This window comes from Ctenopharyngodon idella, chromosome 8, assembly GCF_019924925.1.
Source record: "Ctenopharyngodon idella isolate HZGC_01 chromosome 8, HZGC01, whole genome shotgun sequence".
Classification (NCBI taxonomy): domain Eukaryota; kingdom Metazoa; phylum Chordata; class Actinopteri; order Cypriniformes; family Xenocyprididae; genus Ctenopharyngodon; species Ctenopharyngodon idella.
Genome location: NC_067227.1, coordinates 15,967,604 through 15,989,062, shown reverse-complemented (window position 1 = coordinate 15,989,062; position 21,459 = coordinate 15,967,604). Strand labels below are relative to the sequence as shown.

Sequence of the window (21,459 nt, the reverse complement as noted above, 5' to 3'; positions counted from 1 at the left end):
ACAGCCAAAACAAATCGCTCGCGACCCTACTGGCATATAAATTCTGATTATAGGGGTGAAATGTGCCTGCGGATTCCCTACCACACATTTCTGAGGTCTGTGTGGCCGTAATAAATCAGAGAATCATACCTAGCACCGATTCTACACGCCAACCCCCCAAAAATGATTTCTAGCAAAAAACAATGTTTTGCTTCAGATGTGAATCGGTTTACTGGCCTAGTGGTAAATGTATTAGAATATGCCATGGGGATACAAAAAAACAGCTGTGTTTTTATAATGATAATGGTTAGAGAACAGATATGCGTGGCAATCAGGTCAATTAAGACTCGCCGAACACGAAAGGATTGGCATTTATTGAGAATACTGGCCTGACACACATCGTATAATTTTTACAGCAGATTGATGAATGTTTCCATGCAAAGCTAACCTGAAAAATAAACAACTGGGATGGGGAGCATAGGAAAGAAATAAGCAACTGTCAAGTATGATCTTCATTCGCTCACTGGCCTTTCAGAGAACAAATTGTTACAGCACAATAAAAAATATGCAGAAATAGGATATAGGTCTGTGGTGTGAAGTTTCATGCTTCTTTTTTTTCATGTTCATTTTTAACTGCCATTGTTCTTATGTTTAAGAGGTCTGTTTTGTGTTTTCTCAGTTTTATTTTTCTTCAGGGCAATAAAAATAACGAATTAAAATAACGGGCAACTCTCCACAGCATGAGCCCCCGCCGTGGGAGGAGCTGTAAAGCCGATGCTAACATGATTAACAGTGTTGACAACGAAAAAATAAAGAGTAAGAAAAAACATACCCTCTCTATTTATTTTTCCTGTTCCCTTCTATGGCGTTCTTTCCTGCTTTTCTTTGATCCTGCGGGTCTTATGAACCTTCCACATAAACTGCTACGTGCGAAGGACACTTTAAGTGCATCCTGGGTTTGATGCAATGCATCTGCATGGATGTCGCCAGAATCACAAATCTCAAGGATGAAACGGACATCTACACTCATGCAACCACTGGAAAATGACATCTCTTTCTATCTGAAATATCTTAAGAATAGGTTACACGCTCCCAGTCTAGCACCTAAACGCATTTGGAGGACAGCGAGTGAGCGCAGGCTTTGAAATATCAACCACTTGTGCAATTACCTACAGGCCTCTGGTGGTTTGCCGCCACAGGGCGAGTGTCCATCTCGAGGAGGACAGCCTAGACACAAAAACCGAGATAAAGAATGTGCACCTTGCAGAAATCAGTCTCTGATGTGCACATCCCACCATACAATACCCTGGAATATAATCAAAATACAGCATAGTCATTAAAGTACCAAGGACTAATAATGACATGGTACTGATTTGTAGGTAATGCACATTTAGGACATTTTTAAAACAAATAAAAGTACTTTAAACACTCCAAATCTCATGACGGTTGATATCTGTTCATATACACTTTTCCTCTGGGGAATGAGAATCTAGCATTAAAAATGTGTTCCAGTGTTTACAAAGACAACCCAATAATAAAATTATTCATTTTTTCAAATAATGTTTCAACTGTTTTTGTCTATACAATGAAATTCAGAAGAAAGAAAGACACACAGGTTTGAAATGATGTTTGGTGAATAAATGGGTTTGTTCTTAGCATTATTGCATGTTAATTGGACTACAGTTGGGCTTGGCATTGTGCATGTGCACCAAATGTCTACTGTAAAGCAAAACTGTAAAGGTCTCAAACACGTTACACACAAATGCTATATCTACACCATAAAATTTTGGCAACGGATTACAAGCAATATTATTAATTAAATTCAACAAACAGAACTGAGTTAGAATTAATCAAATTAATTCCTTAAATGTCAACCATTTAAAACAAGTAAAAATTAAGTAAAATTTAAACAAAAATATCTGAATAACAGGCAGACGTCAAAGATGAATTAAGAACTCTTTTATTTTTTATTGCCAACATTGAAGACACCTGATGATAACAAGCAGAATCACTGAAGGAACAAGAAACACAAGAATTAACAGAGGTTTAGATGTTGATGTTGATTTTATTGAAAATGTTGCGTCACCATTATGGTGATCAGTATTTCATTTAGTTGGGCAGTTTGACTCTTTGCTTTTTATGTCAGTTTGTGGTTTTTGTAATGTTGTTTGCTAATTTTACACATTTTAAACGGTTGACTTTTAAGGAATTAATTTGATTAATTCTAACTCAATTCTTATATGTTGAATTCGATTAATAATATTGCGTGTAATCTGTTGCCACAGTTTTATTAAGTAGATAGAGCGTATTACTTTTTACAGTGTGGAGAAGCTATTACTTGCTATTACTCTTTTTAACATTTGTTGTATACCATGTCTTCATCCTGCACAGATATCAAAGACTCAGGGTTAAATAACTAATTAAATAATAACAACGAAAACAGAGAGACAAATTTAACCAGAGAAGAAATAACCACTGATTTCAGAGGCCAAATAAGAGTTTCCATTTGGGGTTGCCAAAGCACCGTTAAATGTTATGGGCACATCAGGGTGCAAAGAGAGCCTGTTGGTCAGTCCAGAGGGGAATATGACATCTGACAGAGAGCAGAAGCGTTCTGGACCACGCAGACCCCATGCTTCAAAAGAACTCCATGGGAAACAAACAACACTGCTACATTTGGGTCACCAATGGGCCTCCAGCACAAAAAGTGAAGAACAGGTATCATGAGGTGCACAATCACAAGTTATACAATCCTAGTCTTCGCTGAACTCAAGCAAAAACATCTCCTAACGAAGTCACATGAAACCTCAGAGCAAGCGTATACTTATTTATCTTGTTTTGACTTTCAACAACTGCGGTTGAACTCAAACCCAAGGGCCCCAAGAGTTGTCGGGTCTTAGATGCAGTATGGCTTGAGGGCCGATCTCCAATGCTGTGTCAGGGCTTTTGCTACAGTTGTCGGTTCACTTTTATAGCTTCCTTGAAATATCTGTAAAAGAGGAGCTGGTGAGCTAAAGAAAACTGCTTTAAAACATTAGGGTGTAAATCTCTTTTAATACTACAAAACCCTGTGTTAATGCTGCCTTCAGAAACCACCGTATTTCTCTCTCCCTTTCCCTGATTCTTCCCCGCTCTCCACTCATTACATATGATGTGGAACTGAAAGACCACATCTTCAAATTCCACACAACTAAAAGTGTTTTTCAGATACACTATGTGAACTCGGGCCAAGAGTCCAAAAAGTCTTCCTGTTTGGCTCTCAAGCTGCTCGTTTGTCTTTCTCTCAATGGTTAGACGTAACATTTCAATTATGAAAAACAGAAAAACTTCTCTCATAATCCTTGACGAATGTCCACAGGGGTTCATCCGATGGCTGGCAAAAGAGTTTCTTCGCAGCTGCTCACATGTCTCCCACGGAGGAAAAAAAAAAAAAAAACCCACATGGGTGGGAGATACTTGGAGTACTCAAAAAAATAACGACGTTTGAGCATTTTGATTGATCATACATCTCTCCCTGGAGTTTGATACGGTTTTTGGGAGACTTAAAAACCTGACAGAGAGAAGTACAGATTCATGGCAGAGACAGCAGAGAACGATCTCGTGGTAATGCAAGGTAATGTAAGGCCTGTCGGAACAACAGACTGTTTGTAAAAAGACATAAAACTTCATGTTGTACCTGCACTGATGACATCACTACGAAATAACAATCGAGCAGAAAGGAACGTTGGGATGTAGCGAACAAAAACCTGGTGGAAAATCAAGGCCAGTTTTTCCTTCTCTTAAACTCTCAGGGCTGCGGTGAGCTTCAACCCTATAATAAAATAATGCACAGCAGTGTGTGTAGTGGATCTCTGTTTGAAAAATACTTGTGGAGCAAAAGAAAAACACATGGTGCGTAGTGTGGCACAAAACATATTTCATGCATGACTTTGGAGAATGTTAATAAGGATTAGAAACATACTTCAACTAATGTTCAGGTTCCCTCATGGGGCCATGACGGATTTTTACTCATGTTTCTCAAATGGGGAGACATAACATCTGAGGTAAAAGTCAACATTTTTAAAAACAAAAAAGGTAGAAAACACTTTTAGGGGTATAATTTGTGAGCATGGTACTGAGAAAAGGAATCATTCTTCTCTCTTAATAGCTAATTCTGAGCGGTCCTCTTGCGTTCGCTCTCTTTCTGCAGTCTTTATTTCATTAGGATGTCATGTCAGGGGCCCTCAAGTCTCCCTCTGACCCCACACTCCGAGCACGGCTTCTGGTTAATGTTACATCGATACGGCTCTTGTAAAAAAAAAAAACGCTTTAACGTACAATGTATGTTGGGTTTCCAAGGAAAGATGGACCAATTAATCTGATTATAGTCTCAAATCCGACAACATGTGTACGCGTGTATCTAAGCATGTGGGATGCAGATGTGCGGCGCGTATGTGCGTGCCTGCAACCGTGTAACCGGCGGATCAGGCCAAAATGTTGAGAGGATACAGCAACTGCCCTTCCATTGCGAATAAAACGAATGTCAGCTCTTCAAAAAACTCTGCAGCCTGTCAGATACAGAAACACGGGCACTACTTGAAAGCCACGAAACAAATATGCCACCAGGCGCAGCCACTTTGTTAAAAAGGCACCACAATGACACAGAGAGGTTTTTACAGAGCATGTGTCTGTGTGCGAGCATTGCGTGGTTTACGGAGTTTTTTTTTCAAAATTAGGTTGCAGATTTGCTGCGGACAAAACAATGATAAATGTAAATAATTAACTGCAACCAACCATGTAATCATGTATAGTAATGACAGAACAATAAATAGTGTTTAAATGAGAGGAGGAAACTTTTCCCCAAAGGATATACGTGCAATCAAAGTAATATTTTGATAAATTCATCAGTTTAATTTGAGGAACTGTTGAGCCTGCACAGTTCAATATTAAACAATTTTTAATTACTGATTTTAAGGCAGTTTTTGTTTAATTTCATACAATAAAGAATTTCGCAACAAATCTGCAACCCAAAGCAAAACCAGTACTGGTTTACGGTGAATGTATCCACTCCTGTTCGTCACATGGCATTATGTAGTCACATACAAAGACAACTCAGCAACTGTATGCAAATACAGCCCACGTGTGAGTGACAGACAGCTGCTCTGAGACTGGGAAATAACGACAGGAAAGAGCCATGAAAGGGATACAGAAGTGAAATCATAAACCTCTGTCCAAGCCTTCATGCTCCATTTGATATCATAACACTAAAGCACTTAACACTTCAGAGCAGATCATTTGTTCTTCTCCGCTTACATCACTGGGTCTAACATTATGGACGACGTGTTTGCAGGGCTCTCTTTGAAAACTACGACACATCACTGACCTTGCTTTGATTGTGCTTTGCTAATAGTATGTAAATTGGTTGGGAGAGCATCTTATCTAGACCAGTCATTCTCAAGTGGTGTTTTGTAACCCAAAAATGTCTATTCTGACATATTCAAATGCAGGAAAACAAACAGTGCTAAAATGAAAATAAAAAAGAAAATGCAACGAAAAAGTCATTTTTGTTAACTTGTATACTATTAGCAATTGTGGTGCAGTGTTGACTCAAAGTCAAATGCAAAATCTGAGCCCTGAAGCAAAACCACTGATTTAGACTGTTACTTCTGCTGATAGGTAAAATATAGCACACAGATTAAAAGAAAGAGAGGGAAAGCGGGAATGACAAAATTTGAGAACAGAAAATAGCAAAATAAGACGTTGGTTCATTGGCGCACACATTCTCTAAAGCATTTCTAAAAGACAATGCACTAAATTCAAAATTGCCTTTTAAATAAAGTAGCCTATCACGGTACAATGATTGAATCAAATCATGATGTCGCCGACCGCCTATAACGCCATGAAAATTTTGTCATCCTTAACCCATGTCGTTCCAAACCTGTATGAGATTCTTTCTTCTGTTGAACTAGAAAGAAGATATTTTGAAGAATGTTTGCAACCAGACAGTTGACGGTAGCCATTGACTTCCACAGTATTTTTTTTCCTACTATGAAAGTCAACGGCTACCGTCAACTGTCTGGTTACCAACATTCTTCAAAATATATTCTTTTTACTTTTTTTTCTTCTTTAAATAACTTCTTTTCATCAGAAGAAAGAAACTCATACAAATTTGGAACAACTTGAGGGTGAGTAAGTGATGACAAAATTTTCATTTTTGGGTGAACTATCCCTTTAAGTGGAAACGACTTACCAAGCCAATTTCAGGATTTGTCGCATGGTTTTAGCCTTAGTAAAAATGTACTGATAAACCCTTTTCTGGTAGTGGAGATATAACATTTTCCCTGTCAATATGTCTGTCATGCATCCTGTTTTCTGTTGGCAGTATAGAATCAAAGCGATTCATTCAAAAGAACCAATTTAAAGAAGTGATTCTCGAGTCAGTTCTTTTGAATTAATCATTCAAACGAATTGGCAAAACTGTATGAATCAGTTCACAATTCAGTTTGAAACATTCGGACAGCTCATTCACGTACTGATTCATTTGGAGTGGTTTTCATTCAGTAAAACAACGCTATTCTCAGAACATGGAGAATGGAGAAAAAAGTGCTGGACTGAATGGAATATTTATCTACAATCCACTGGAAATCCTCTCATTTAACAGCGATGAAGAAGAGTCTTTAGTAAGTTCAACGCCTGCATGTGAAACTTGTGAACGACCAAAACAGTATCAAAACATTAACAGTGTACAAAATGCATTTAAGGTATAGAGTTATTGAATATGTACATTGGAGAACTTTGGAGTATTAAATACTATGGTATTCATGGATTGAACAACCCTGAACATGATATTTCATGTATCAATCGAGATGTCTTATAAATGTTGTCACAGATACCAAACCCCCTGTACACTAATAAAACTGTCAACCCAGAGCCTCACAACCAATAGGAATGCACTTTAAAATGACACCAGTCAAATAAAGTGTCTCGTTTCTGTATTTGAATACAGTCTGTTTTTATTACATTCAATATTTTAATGTATTATTATAGATATTATATATTGTAAAAAACTATATTTTAATCCTTTAACTCTTGTAAAGAGTACTTCTGCGAACGAGGATGAATGTGACAGCAAATTGTTTGGATTGTAGCAGACTGTTTATCTCACAGATGGAGATGTTTTTGGGCACATGGGGTGTTCAGGCTTTGCCCTCAGGTGGTTTGGCACCATGTCCCACCACTACAGAGCTAAAGAAGGAGGGCAGAGAGGAGTCTGGCGCACGGTGTGATGTGGAGCTGGAGGTCAGGGCTCTGCCGCCTCTCCAGCTGAGCACCAAGCGCCACACACCGGCTCTGGTTTCATGTTCTGGGCCGGGGGTCAGGATCGCTTTTCCCCTGCTAACTGCAGGGGCAGGGGCCGCTCCTCACGCCTGACAACAGACAGACGCCCACCTCGGGAGGGGGGAATGGACTTATTCACTCACTCCCGAGAAAAAACAACAGAAGCAGGGAAGCCAGGAGAAGAGATGGATTGGTCTGAGATGGAGAACATGTTTGAGGCCATAACAGAAATGTTTGACTCCAAAGCCAATCTTTTTAGGGATAAAAAATGCAAAAGTCAGGTCTATCTATTCTCCATATGTGACTCGAGTGAGTTTAGCTAGGTTTCTCATCCAGTCCTTACTGCTGAATAAGCAGTTCTAATGTTCAGTGTTTCTTCGAAACACTATTACGTCTGAACAGCATGTTTGTGTTTGTGGTTATGAATCCTGCCAAAAAGGATGGGCATCAGGAGGACTGGTAAAAAGTGTACTATCAAAACAACAAATGTTCACAAGGTAATACAGAATAAAGAGGATGCATTGTTTGACACAAAAACAAAGAACACGTAATATCTCAATATTAATCAGCCAATATTTTAGGCTTTTTGGTCTCGCTCGTATGTAAACAAAGACACATGAGTCTTCATTAAAATGGCACTATGGAATAAATCATTTTCCTTTATTCGATTTTCAAAAATCTTCAATATTTCATTCCCTCATCCACCTTTTTTTAGACTAGGAGATCATTTTGCTGCACTTGCGAGTTGTGGAAATTCCCAGGAAGATGTATTGTGGCTCTTTTCAGAGAAATATTAGCATCCAGCCAGGAGAGACATGGAAGGATGGCGGAGAGGGGGAGAGAGAGAAGGAAAAACGGCACAGACGATCAGTATCATACTTTCAGGAATTGTATTTTTTTTTTTTTTGCTCACAAAGGTTGCATCTCTGTGTAAAAAAAAAAAAAAAAAAAAAGCAAGATGGGACCTGACCTAAAGATGACATCACAAAGTCCTCAGCTGAAACCTTTTCTAGACTAAAAATGTTAAAATTATAAAAAGAAAACAATTTTTAATTCTATTCAGATCAATTGACAGCATAACATTCATTGCCACAAAAATGATTCTCATTTTCTTAAAAAAAAAAAAAAAAAAAAACCATCAAGACTTAAATGATTTAAAATAAAAAATGCGAAGCTTAAAATTTTATAAAAGCACTTACATTAATTGTTCTGTTTATACTTCTATTTTATTTTAGCTGTAAAGTTGTTCTTGTCATTATTAAGGTTTACTGGCTATTGAAACAGTGAGCACTTTTACGATGTTTACACATTGGCCCTATTTACTTCCATTGTAAGTGATTTTTTTCTTTTTAAGTGATTTTTTATTTATTTATTTTTTTAAGAAAAGGAAAAGAGCAGCTTTGTAGTAATCAACATTATGCCACAAATGCTGCTGATCTATCTTAAAGGGTTTGTTCACCCAAAAATGAAATTTCTGTCATTTATTACTCACCCTCATGTCATTACACATAAGTAAGACCTTCGTTCATCTTCGGAACACAAATTACTGATTCAGCAGTCTGACATAGAACATGAAAGCCTGCACTGTCTATGCAACGTAAACAGCATAGGAGACTGACGGGGTAGACAAAATTGTTGAATAAAGTCGTTATTTTTGTTTTGTTTTTTGCGCACAAAAAGTATTCTCGTCGCTTTAAGGTTAAGGTTAACATTAACATTGAGGTCAACATTAAGGTTTTTACTATTTTACTATTTTAACAATGTCTTTACTTCTCTGGAACTTGAACATCGTAATTATGTTGCTATCTATGGGAGATAAAGAACCTCTCAGATTTCATCAAAAAATATCTTAATTTGTGTTCCAAAGATGAATGAAGGTCTTACGGGTTTAGAACGACATGAGGGTGAGTAATTAATGACAGAAATTTTATTTTTGGGTGAACTAACCCTTTAACTTACACTGAACCCAGAATATTCCTTTAATTCCTATGATTATAAAATTAAACCCAATTGTGTTTACATTGCTGTGGCTGTGTGTTTAACTCCTCTGAATCCTCTGACAGAAGATTATTAAAATTTTTAAACATCTGCAATCCAGTTAGCTGCTTATTCAACTCTCTGTTTCCTGTCATTCCATTCTCTATCACTGTGCCTCTCATTGACTCCGCCTAACATCCAAATATTTCCACTCTCCAGTTTTTGAAGCCGCCATGGGTCTTTTGACCTCCAGCACAAATCATTTTAGCTGCTTGCGGGGGGCTCGCAGTCCCATGGAGGTATGGAAATACGATCCCCACCATCTCCTGCTCACGTTTGTTTTCCTTGGTCCAGTCAGCGATGGGCCGATCAGCAGTGATCCCCATAGCGACAGAAGATCAGGACCGTGGGTGGGGAAACAGGAGGTCTTGCTGGTCAGAACGCTGTTTTTTTCAGTTTACTTTAACCTGTCTCCTACTTCAGCTTCCCCTCAACCCTGGGAGGGAGATTAGGAATACTTAGACCGCTACATTTGGGATTCAGGATTTTGTCCCGGATACACACACACACACACACACTGAGCAATGACACTCCTGCTCTGATGCACAGCTTATTTCTTTTAACTTTTAGAACAACAGCTTAGACATTGTAGTACAATTCAGACCAGTGACCAGTGATCAGTGAGCGATAAGCGATTATAAAAGATCAGTGAGCTTAAATTAAAGGGAGAAAAAACAATCATTATGTCTTGATAAATTTGAAGTTATGAACTTAAATATAGCCTTACACCCAGCAAAATGATACATAAAATGTAAAAAATGTTTTTAAAAAAGAGCATTTTGTCACGTAACTTAAAAATGTCCTTCATCTTCATCTACAAACAGATCTTAATAGGTCCCAAAAAATATTTAATAGACTGAATTAACTTAACTACATTAGTACACCAAGTAAAGTCATTTTTAAGGGTCAAATCAGTTAGAAAAAGCTTTTAAAGGTAACAATGGCAATTTTTATAACGTAGATAGATAAGATAATGTTTGTTCTTTTGTTCAATTGCTGGGGAAAACAACCTCCAACAGGATAAAGCCATTTAATTTCCATATACCAATGAAGAACACGCATTTACCACAACTCATATTATCATATAAAAGAGGTCCATGAGGTTTTAGCAATCAGCTTTTGTTTTCATGGTTTTGAGCAGAAGCTACAATGAGGCATTTACAAGTTAATGGGGCCAATTTTTGAAATGTGAAGCTTATAATTTTATAAAAGCACTTACATTAATTCTGTTTAAACTTTTTTAGCTGTCAAGTTGAAAAAAGTTATGATTCCACCAATAATGTTTACTGTTTCAACCACACAAAACATTTTAGCCAACCAAAACGCAAACTGTCATGTTCAGTATGTGCTAAATTGTAGGAATTCAATTGCTTGCCAGAGTAACTTTTCCAATATTTCTATTTAATTTCCCTAAAAGGTCCGTACAAGTACCTTGGTGGTATATGACACCATTCAAGATCGTTCTAACTGCATCTCTTCTCTTTCTCTTTGTAATGAAAATGAAGAAATATCACAATCTGGAATGCGGAGCTATAGAACTGTGGTCGCGAGGAGAAAGGTAATTGGCTGGTTGAGGTAATCAGATTGGTTTCAGAGCATCTGATCTGCAGTCTAACAGACTTCCAACTAGTTGAATGAGTAAATAAAGAACTGTGGGAGCTCCAGCTGAAGACAGATTACCTCTAGCTCCAGGAGGGTCCGACCCGGAGAAAGCTTATTCCACGTGAAGGAAAACTGAGGGGGCGCAAAATACCACAAAGCATCCAGCAAGAACCAGCAAAAGTCATTCTTTCAATTGACCCTTAAAACACCCTGATATGGGGCCCATACATGGTAAGTTTTGACATTTAAAAGGATAATTCACCCAAAAATTAAAATTCTATCATCATTTACTCACCCTCATGTCGTTCCAAAACTGTATGACTTTCTTTTGTCTGTGGAACACAAAAGAAGATATTTTGAAGAATGTTAGAGTCCAACTAAAGTTCTTCAAAGAACACTGAGACATTTTTCAAAATCTCTTTTGTGTTCCACAGAAGAAAGGTTTGTATCCACATGAGGGCAAGTAAATGACTTCTTCAATTTGTGCCGAAACACTACTCAGATATTTTCTATTTATGATCATCAAGAGCTTTGTACTTTATGAAAATGCATTCAGAACAAGGGTTAAATGGAGGGAGCAAACTGCTTAATGCATGTGTGACTGTGCCTGTCTGCGGGCCTGAGCCCCATAAGATCCCTCTCATGCTCACTTGGCTGTGAGAGAAGGCTCAGAGGGAGGAAGTGGCAGTGGTGCCATTCCAAAGCACTGTCCCATTCCACCTCATTCTTCCCTCTTTTCTCCCTCTGACACAAATAAGAGGATTAGGGCACACAGCTTCCGTCAGTCCCTCCATTCAAGACAATGCGGCGAAGAGCTTAGTAAGATAGCCTTGGATAGCGGAGCAGACCTGTCATTCAAATCAGCTAGTACTATGGCTGTTGGGAGGCTAATCTCATTAGGATATGAAAAAAAGAAAGAGAGGGAGAGACAGAGTCTGAAAGTCCAAGATGAGATTTGATTATCATCCTCATAACTCGCATCTAAGACATGCGCCAAGCTTAAATCTTCTTGTCTATGACAAGACAGTTGAAACACTCTTGCAAGACAACTTAATAGTCCAGGATGGATTCTGAGACTTTGAAAGAGACCAATAATTGTTATATCACTGCTGTTTTTGCATTTACGAATTCTAATTCAAATGCTTTGTTTTATTGATGTAGGTTAATTTGCAAACTTAAGATCCTTTTTTGAGACAAACCCACTTGCGTAATGTCTTCATGTATGGGTAGAATGTGTTAGGTGGAGATAATGATGCCATGTGGCACCACTTGCCACCCCAGTGTCAGTGTTTTCTAGCGTACCTGTGAAAAGCCTGTTTGTAGGAATAACACTGTGGAGACACTGCGCCTCATCACTATGTTGAGAAAACTGTGAAATAGAGACAGGAAAAGAGCCTACAACAACACTAAAAAGGAATAATGAAAAGATGTCATGCTTATGCCTTCTTAGTATTATGCTAAAATAGAAAGAATCTTTTTATTTGCATAGTGGATGATATCCGTTTATGTGTGCAACTATAAGTAAACCATATGTAAGTTGATTCTCCTGGAGAAAAAAAAAAAAAAAAAAAAAAAGTCCAACAGACCAACACAAACACATCATTTACTCACCCTCAAGTTGTTTCAAACCTGTATGAATTTCTTTGTTCTGCTGAACACAAAGGAAGATATTTGGAAGAATGTCAGTAACCAAACAGATCTTGCCACCCATTGACTACCATAGTATTTATTTTTCCTACTATGGTAGTAAATGGCGGGCGAGATCTGTTTGGTTACTGACATTCTTCCAAATATCTCCCTTCCTTCCTTCTAAATGATGACAGAATTTTCATTTTTGGGTGAACTATTCCTTTAAATGGCATTTAGGGGCGGCCTTATCTGTTTGTCCGACCAATGGTTGACGAGGGGAGTGTTTCCGTCATTATATCTACAATTTTGTTTGGTGATGGTATAGCGGTGAAAAAATTACACACTTCAGATTGATTATCCTATTCTAGATAATTAACTAATGTTTAAAATTCTTGATTAGAAATGTCTTAATAAATTATTTTAAAATATTTAATTCAGCTTTAAGTTTTAGAAGTTTTTCGGAGATGAATAATATATCCTCATTATGATGCTATAGTAACACATCAAAATTGTTAGTTTATTCTTAGAAATTATTATATAAATAGAAAAGCAAATAATATCTACAAAATTATTTGAATATGAATATGTATATATTGATATGTAAATATTGAAATATAAATAAGTTCAAGTATTAACCATAACTAGGATAAAACTAATTAATAATTTGATCAAATGGATTAATAATTCAGTTTAGGTAAAAATACCACTTTTCAAAATCAAAGTCAAGCTTTAAAAATCATTAGGTGCATCAACAAAAACATTTCAGTTTTTCAAGGTCAGTTCAAATAAATGAAAACTAGTGTTCGTGACAACATTTTTATAATATCACATTCATAATGTATAGAATGGCTCAAGAAATATTAGCTTCTGCATGTACTGTGTTAATAATAGCAAAATAAATATCCTTTAAAGTTGTCTCTGGCGGGCACATTAAACATATAGACATAGCACACTATGGTTAAATACCATCACAGCTGTGGAGTTACATGTCAAGGACATTCAGTAACACATAAGAGAAGAGATCTGTAGAGAAAACTAAATAATCTATTCCATGAATGAATTTAAAAGCAGCCATCTAACGCTCCCCTTTACAGCAGAATAACATCCCGTTAGGTCAAAGCGTTAAACGTCTGGTGGTGGGGGGTGTGTGGCACTAGTCATGAGATGACAGATGATTGCATCATTTTAATGCTGCCAGGAGAGGCTGGGCTAATGTTGACACAAAACCTAATACTTCCTTGCAGAGGAACAGGCTGGCTCAGGCTCGGCCTCATCCCAGAGCAGAGCGCTACGAGGGCCTTCAACACTGCAAGCAAAAAACCCTGAACGCTGCAGGATTATTACACTCCTCGCTTCTCGAAACGTACTACAATCTCACGCTTTCATAAAAACAGTGTTCATTTTTATATTTATACAACTAGCGAAACAAGTATTCAAGAGCATTACAAATCATTCCCATGCTGAGTTACAGGATTTTTTTTTTTTTTTTTGGAAAGAATGATAATATGGGACAGTAAAGGCATTCTGAGTAACACACAATCTCATGGTGTATTGGGAGGGAATACGACTCCAGCCATGTAGAAAACACACTGCCAGGACCAAAATCCACTCATGTCAGCGGGAATATGGCATCCCGCTCGCAAAGCAGAGCTAATTAAAAAACAACACAACGCAGGAGGACGCCCCCACGGTGCTAAAATAGAACTATCAGCACACCAGGGGATCATCCACAACTTCCTACTTCGAGCAAATTATCCCTGGACCAAGACTAACAACAGACTTGAGCCAGGTTGCACTGACAGTAAGGGCCAGAGGGAAACATTCAAACATCTGCATTCAAATAATGCAGGATATACAACTCTGTTAAATAACAAAATTGCACTGCAGAAGTTGTGTCATCTCTCTATCTATCTATACAGAAATTCTGATGTCTATTTGAGAATATTTCAAGTCACAACGAGTTATACATGTTCTCTCTCATACACACACAAACCATCTTTGCTTAAAAACTTCTTGGATGTGCAGTACTCACACACTTTCATAACATTAAAGCATCATTCATTTCCTTTTCAGAAAATCTATTCTAATTCATGAAAACATTAAAAAATATTAAAAACAAATATATAAACTGTTACATGTATATTGAACAAAATTTATATAAAACTATTAGGCATATAATAACATTTAGGCCCAATTTAAAAAGTATTTCCAGCTTTTCTGAATTTCATAATAAAAGCTGTATGTCCAAAATAGCTACTTTGTATTTATTTATTTTTTTAAATGATAGATTTAATAGTCTATATAATAGTCTAATTTAAAGACAGAATTAATAATAGTCTGTTGAGGTTATTTAATTTATTTATTTATTTATTTATTTTTTTATCATTTAAGCAAGCAAGAAAGAAAGAAATGTTAAAATAGTGCAGGCTGTAGCTATTGTAGTGGCGTTGCAATAGCTTGAAAACACAATTATTTTCCATAACCTGTGTCTTTAATTGGCTCTAACGCAAAGGTCTGCTTAGCCATTTAAAGAATATTATATGCAGATCGTAATTCCAAAGCTAATCCTCTAATAACGAAAGGTTGTTATTTCAAGTTACTCTTGAGCTACAGCGGGGTGAACTTTACGCGCCAAAACAAGCTATAAATTCCCGCCGGTAAGCTCGTGCTGTAAATAGCTGACAGAGAGGTGTGAATATGAAAGTTTGCCCAATGTCGTGATTTACGGTTCTAATGATTATAGGGCATGAATCAATTGATGCTAGCATGTCATTAGGCGGAGTTCCATCAGAAACGGCCAAAGGCTTCAACTTGGAGCCACGGGCGCTTTGCGGGGTTGACAAGTACAACCTAAATGAACGTCATAAAACTCAAAAAGGTGCCAATTACATCTACTAAGTGGCCCGTCATTGAGAAATATATACACAAATATTACTGCTAGCTACCTGTGAAGCACGGGTGTGTGAAAGGACCTCCATTGCAGGTGAATATGCTGAGACGAAACTGCTGTTTATGAAATGGCAGGTTTTGTAATGCGAGCAAAAAGAGTTTAGACAGGAAAATGTGATTTACACTAACCTAATATCTGATTGACATTCAGTGTTAGAAATCATAACCTAAAAAGAACCTTGAGAAATCAAAAACAAAAAAAAAAAAAAACCTTTCACATGTTTGGCCTGTCTCGGCTCTAGCTGCCGTCTCCAGGGTAATGGAATATAAGACCACAGCTATGAAATTAATTTTGTTAACACTAACTCTTCACGGTCGAGCTGAAAGAATCGGCGACTATTAAAGTCAGGCAGTAGATATGGCCCTTTAATTGTTGCTTGGTGTCCGATAGGGACCTCCCAGTTATCACCATGAGAGAGGGAACGATATTTCAAAACCCCTGACACAAAAGCTAGCTAAAGTAGTGACAAACACGGGGAGAAGACATGCAACTTAAGGCGACATGCGGTCCACTCACAGCTTCAGGACCGGGTGAATATCAACACAACACCCACCCACTGAGCACATTCAAACTATCCCATACCATGACTAGGCCTTCATCATTTTATTGAAAACAGGAATACGAAGTTCGAGCAGATTTTAATTGTTGTACGGTGTTAAAATAAAGGCTATAGCATTTATGTGCACCGCAGCTTTTCGACATTCATGATGGTATAGTTATAGCTAAATTATTTTAAACGCATTCTGCAATAGACCAATAGAAACGATTACGAGTGCACCACAACAACAATATTAATAATTATTAGTAGTATTAATGGGCATAATCATAATAATAAATTAGCTAAATAAATTAATAGAAACACGTTGATGAATTAATTAAAATAAAATAGCCTAAGTGCGTTTATTATCTGCGAGCAGACAAGAAATTAAAGAAAATAAGCCTATTTCCAAAAATAACGCCGAATGTCTCATTTAAATATTTTTGGCGATTTACCATTGTTATGTAAATAAAGGTAAAATTAAGATAAGTTAATAATTTGCGCTGACCATCAGCATCAATCTGCGTTAAATAAACTTAGGCCTACTGTATGAACGACAGGTGATCAAATAATTATATCGGCCTGGACTCATCAAAATAATCGAATAAACGACACAATTAAATGAAATCGCTTAATTTTCATTCCCACTGCGTTGCAAAATATCACAGCCCAAAAGTTCCTTCAAAATCACAGGAGTGACGCAGCCTATCTCAGTTTTGAAATAAGAAAAAAGAACAAGACAACGCAGGAAATATAATCTGTAATAAGTCTAAAAATATAGGGACTAATCTTTGACAATACCACAGTGCACTTGGTTGCTCAATTGTAAAAAATAACAGCATTTTAAGATACTGACAAGTTCAACAAAATCATACCACCAACGCCACACCAACTTTACGAACGGAAATACTTAGTGCGTAAGAACGAAAATTGTGTCACTTTCTTTGCTTGATTACAGTTGAATATAAACTAGTATCGCAATGAACCTGCGCGCGTTACACCAATATATCATTTAAATAATCCATGCCCTTACTGTTGGTAGTCATGTTTGCAGTAAAGTTTCCTCTCCCGGAAGTAGCAGCTGGTGGTGAGCGGTTGTTGACACACGGCGCATTGCAAACACTCCTCGTGCCATGAAGACTCGTTGACGCGCATCAGAAAGCGGTCAGATATCGGCCGCTGGCACCCCTCACACACCGCCTGGTGATGGCACTCCGTCCCTGGAGGGCAAATGCATCATTTTAATAACACACTGACTGCATCTGTAATTTTAAAATAATGATTTTTCATATAAATGGGTTATTGAACAAGTGGCTATGATATCATTTTCTTAATAGCCTATTATAGCCTATTAAATAAATATGACACAGTGAAAAAACAAAACAAATGCTGTGTGAATAACTTCAATTTACAACCATACTGTACGTACGACAGGATTTATTATTATTATTAATTTTTATATACGCTCAAAAATTCAAATAACTTTCAGCTAAAACTAAATATCAAAAAGTTTACATAATTGCGATGCTTATAGTCTATGTGATGCTTAAATTATTGACAATATAATTGTACTTTTTGTTTATATAGACTACCGTACAAAAACATTTGGAATAAAATAAAAAAGAATTAGAATTATGCAGCAGGTTTTTGTTGTTGTTTGTTTGCTTGCTTGTTTTCATGTGTGTATGCTTTTTATTTATATTTATTTATTTATTACGGTAGGCCTATTTTTTATACATCAGGATTTAACGTTACAATCTTTAGTTAGAATGAAGCAGCCATAGATATGTGTGAATAAGAAATAAGTAACCGTTTGTATCATGAAAATGACAATATTAGAGCATCGAACCAAATGCATTTTACGTTGCGCATAAAATGTAAGAGAAATGCTTTTATACATCAGTTGTGTATTGGGCTTATTTTCTCTGGGAAATAACTTTGATTATTCGAAAGATATGCAGCCGGCCGGTAAAAATGCCTGACACATGAGGAGGATGCATCCCAGCCGCCTGCATAGCTCGACTGCCACAGTTCCAGCTGTAGTTCTCGTGAACATCTTGATAAAACAGCATTATAAAATTCTCAGGAATAATCTTTTCGTATTCCCCGAATATGTGTTCGCAATACTGAAGACAACGAATCACTTACCCAGCATAACTCCAAGCGTAGCTTGTCCCGACCGCAGCGGATGGTCTTCGATTTTTATACCGTCCAACATCTTTAAATATTCCCACTGTTACCTGCAAGGAAACTCCGTCCTAGTGACTCGGGACCTGTTGTAATATCCACAACAACACATTTGTCAGAGTTGTCCACGCTTTAAATCCCAAAACTACAGCACACAACATCAGTTGATATTACAGAAATCTCAAAGATGGCCAGCTCAAGAAAACTTTTCATTGTAACTGACACTTGCAAGATTACTATTTGCTCTTGATCAAACCTTGGCATAGAAGCACAACAAGACACAACTATAAAACTTAAAACACGCACTAAATCACCTGTTAATTAATGGCCGAGTCAGTCTAGACGTTTTCTGCACGAAGCGCAAAGTTTGTATCCCGACTGTGCTATCACGAGCTGCAAGGGGAAGATCCTCCCTTTCCTACACCGTGCACAAGTCGTCTCGACCCGCAAAAGTTTTCAGGAAATTAGTAAAAATCCACGAAAATATAAAGGAGATGTCTAAACGTTAACTCTTAAATTAGTGCGCCATTCGGCTCCCTGCAGCTTGAGAAATCTCAAAACTGAGATAGGCTTGAGAGAAAACACCCTCCCCTTTTGGTCGCGTCACTTTGCAGACTATTGACTGACATAGGGATGCTATTGGTGCGCCAGTGTTCGTGCACTCTGCCGAGTGGAACTAAATGCGTTCCGCCTCCAAAATCGCATTGCCTCCCAAACTAGAGGCGCACAAGGATGGTAAACAACGTTACGAAAATTGTGGTGAAACAAACGAGTCTGAAAACACAGTCTAATTCAGACAAAAGCTTGCCCGAAAGAAAGAAAGAAAGAAAGAAAGAAAGAAAGAAAGAAAGAAAGAAAGAAAGAAAGAAAGAAATGTGTTCTAGGGTCAATATAGTTTGTATTACAATTTTATATATATTCATGTATTTATCACTTCAAACATGGATTTTGATGGTCCACAGTCTATGTAGTAATGTTGCATTTTGAGCAATTTTTTTAAACCAGTGATACAGTTGCACCCATTTTACAACCTTTTTGGACAATATATATTATACATATACAATATACAGTTTTGGACAAAATAACTCCAATTTAAGCCAATTTAACGAATACGATGTAAAACAGAACAAAAAAGCAAATGCATTTTTCCTGTTAACAAAACAACAACAATAATAGGCTAACTGTTATTTTTATTGTTCATTTTTAGCTAGTAGCAGAAGTAGTGTTTATCATAGTGTTTATGTTACAAAGTGATTACGATGAATACAGAAGAAAACATGTAATGTTTTAATTAATCTGTGGCTCTGTTTGCAATTACGCGTTGTTTCTTTTGTAATTAATTATAATAACGTCACATTTGTAACATGCGTATTTACTGTAAAAAAAGAATTGTTGGTTTAACTTAAAGAGGTAAGTTACCTGGTTGCCTTAAAATTTTGAGTTCGTTGAAATTAAAAATTTGAGTTAATACAATGAAGGCGATTGGTTTAATCAACAGAAACTCAAAATATTATGTTATCTGAACTACATTAGCCTAATTATTGAAGTTGATTTGACAAAAGAAAAAATGTTGTGATAACAAACCATGTAAATATATATATATATTTACAGTGTTGTAATGTAAAAAATGTTACTGTTATTGTTGTTGTAAATAGATGGTGTCACTTTAAACCTCGAAGCGCGTGTTATTCTTTGCTTTTACTCCGGCTGCTCCGAGGCCCTCTCCTCTCATGCAGAGGCTGCTGGCTTTGATATCAGGTAGCGGAGCATCACGCCTGCCCCGTCCGCATGCTTTGTGCTTTTGTGTCCATTATGAAGCCTCGAACCTTCTGACCCTCGTCTACGATGCACCTGGAGATCAGGGCCGATAACCACAGACAGCGGATGACAGAGTCAGATGGAATAAAATGCAAAACCGTTGCGCGGTCCTATTGGATGGATGGGATAGAGTAATAATACTACCGATTAAACAGAAAAGATAAAAATCGAGCTAATTTTATTTAGTGCGCTTTGTGGTTTTGTTCCGGCGGGACCGATTTGGTTAGATCTATTCTCATCCAAAAACCAATAAACCAATAAAAGAGAACGCATCAGAACAAATGAAATGATGCAACAGATAAGTGATGAATCTTTTATACATTATTAAAATGTGTAGCTTCTTTGTAATTGTATTATTCTGTTAACTTGGTATTTTATTTAGGAGAGTAAATTCCAGTAACTTAGACATTTCGTTCTTATTAAAAACAACGAAGAATCGTTTAACTAAATGAAAAATACATTTTGCACAGCATAATTTATAGCGGTATTATAAGGAAACATTTTTGCTCACCGTTTTGATCATGAGGGAAAACAATAAATCAGCTGTATTTATGGCAGCCCACTGCTTCACAAATGTTTGAGACAGGCTAACGATAGCCATGACTACCAATGATATACATTGACTACCTATTGAGAGCAATTGTTAGGATCCCAGTGCTGGATATTTTGGTTGAGAGCCACTAATGGTTGCGCCTTTCATCTTCAGGTCTTTATTAATTGCACGTGTCCTCAGTTGTTGCTGAGATTAACTACATAGTCAAGTTCTCGTTCCCTCTCTATTTATTTGAAGAAAAAAAAGAAGAAGAAAAAACACTCTCCAAAGATAAAAAGTTGTTCAAAATTCGTCAAAATAAGAAAGGAAAATGACCGCGCAATATTGATTTAGCTTATTGCTTATTTCATACTAATATATAATGGGATTTGGACGTCAGTTTTTAATATAACTAAAAACAACGACTTTGCCTTCAACGCCTCAAGTCATGTAGCTACCCAAGCATGGGAGTTAACACGCTCTTTTCCAAACATCATATAGCTACACTGAGAGGGAGGAATGCACGCGCTTAACTCCTCGCGCTATACGTAATTCGTCACGCTCCCCTGTTACCGCCTCACTCCCGGGATTCCGTGCTACCTCCGAGCCATTTAGGAGACTTCAAGCAGTCGCCAAGTGAGATACCTATGACGACCCTTCATTATAGATTAACCCCCACCAGCACAACACCTTTAAAAATAAATATCTTCAGTTGACACTCAGAAAACCATATAAGGCCATGGCAGCCAGTTCATTACAGTCTCCTAAACGGTTTATTCGCGGTCGAACTCAACTGATGATGTATTTTTAGTACTTTCTCCATTACACGGCAGCATTATGATCAGCAAGGCTGCTGGTCACCGATCAAAT

At 37.2% G+C, this 21,459-nt stretch overlaps 1 protein-coding gene and 1 long non-coding RNA gene across 2 annotated transcripts in view; one reads left to right on the top strand and one right to left on the bottom strand.

Annotated features, from left to right (window-relative positions):
* The window catches only part of lmx1bb (LIM homeobox transcription factor 1, beta b), a 72,312-nt gene extending 53,464 nt beyond the window's left edge, over positions 1–18,848 (bottom strand). Inside the window, exons 1-3 of the mRNA XM_051903956.1 lie at positions 18,554–18,848; positions 18,201–18,325; positions 17,086–17,272 (exon numbers count right to left, since the gene is read on the bottom strand). Coding sequence (XP_051759916.1) covers positions 17,086–17,272; positions 18,201–18,270 — 257 coding nt within the window. The 5' untranslated portion in view covers positions 18,271–18,325; positions 18,554–18,848. The remainder of the gene's footprint in view (positions 1–17,085; positions 17,273–18,200; positions 18,326–18,553) is intronic.
* The window catches only part of LOC127517825 (uncharacterized), a 31,369-nt gene continuing 24,846 nt past the window's right edge, over positions 14,937–21,459 (top strand). Inside the window, exon 1 of the long non-coding RNA XR_007931379.1 lies at positions 14,937–16,044. This is a non-coding gene — a long non-coding RNA (uncharacterized LOC127517825). The remainder of the gene's footprint in view (positions 16,045–21,459) is intronic.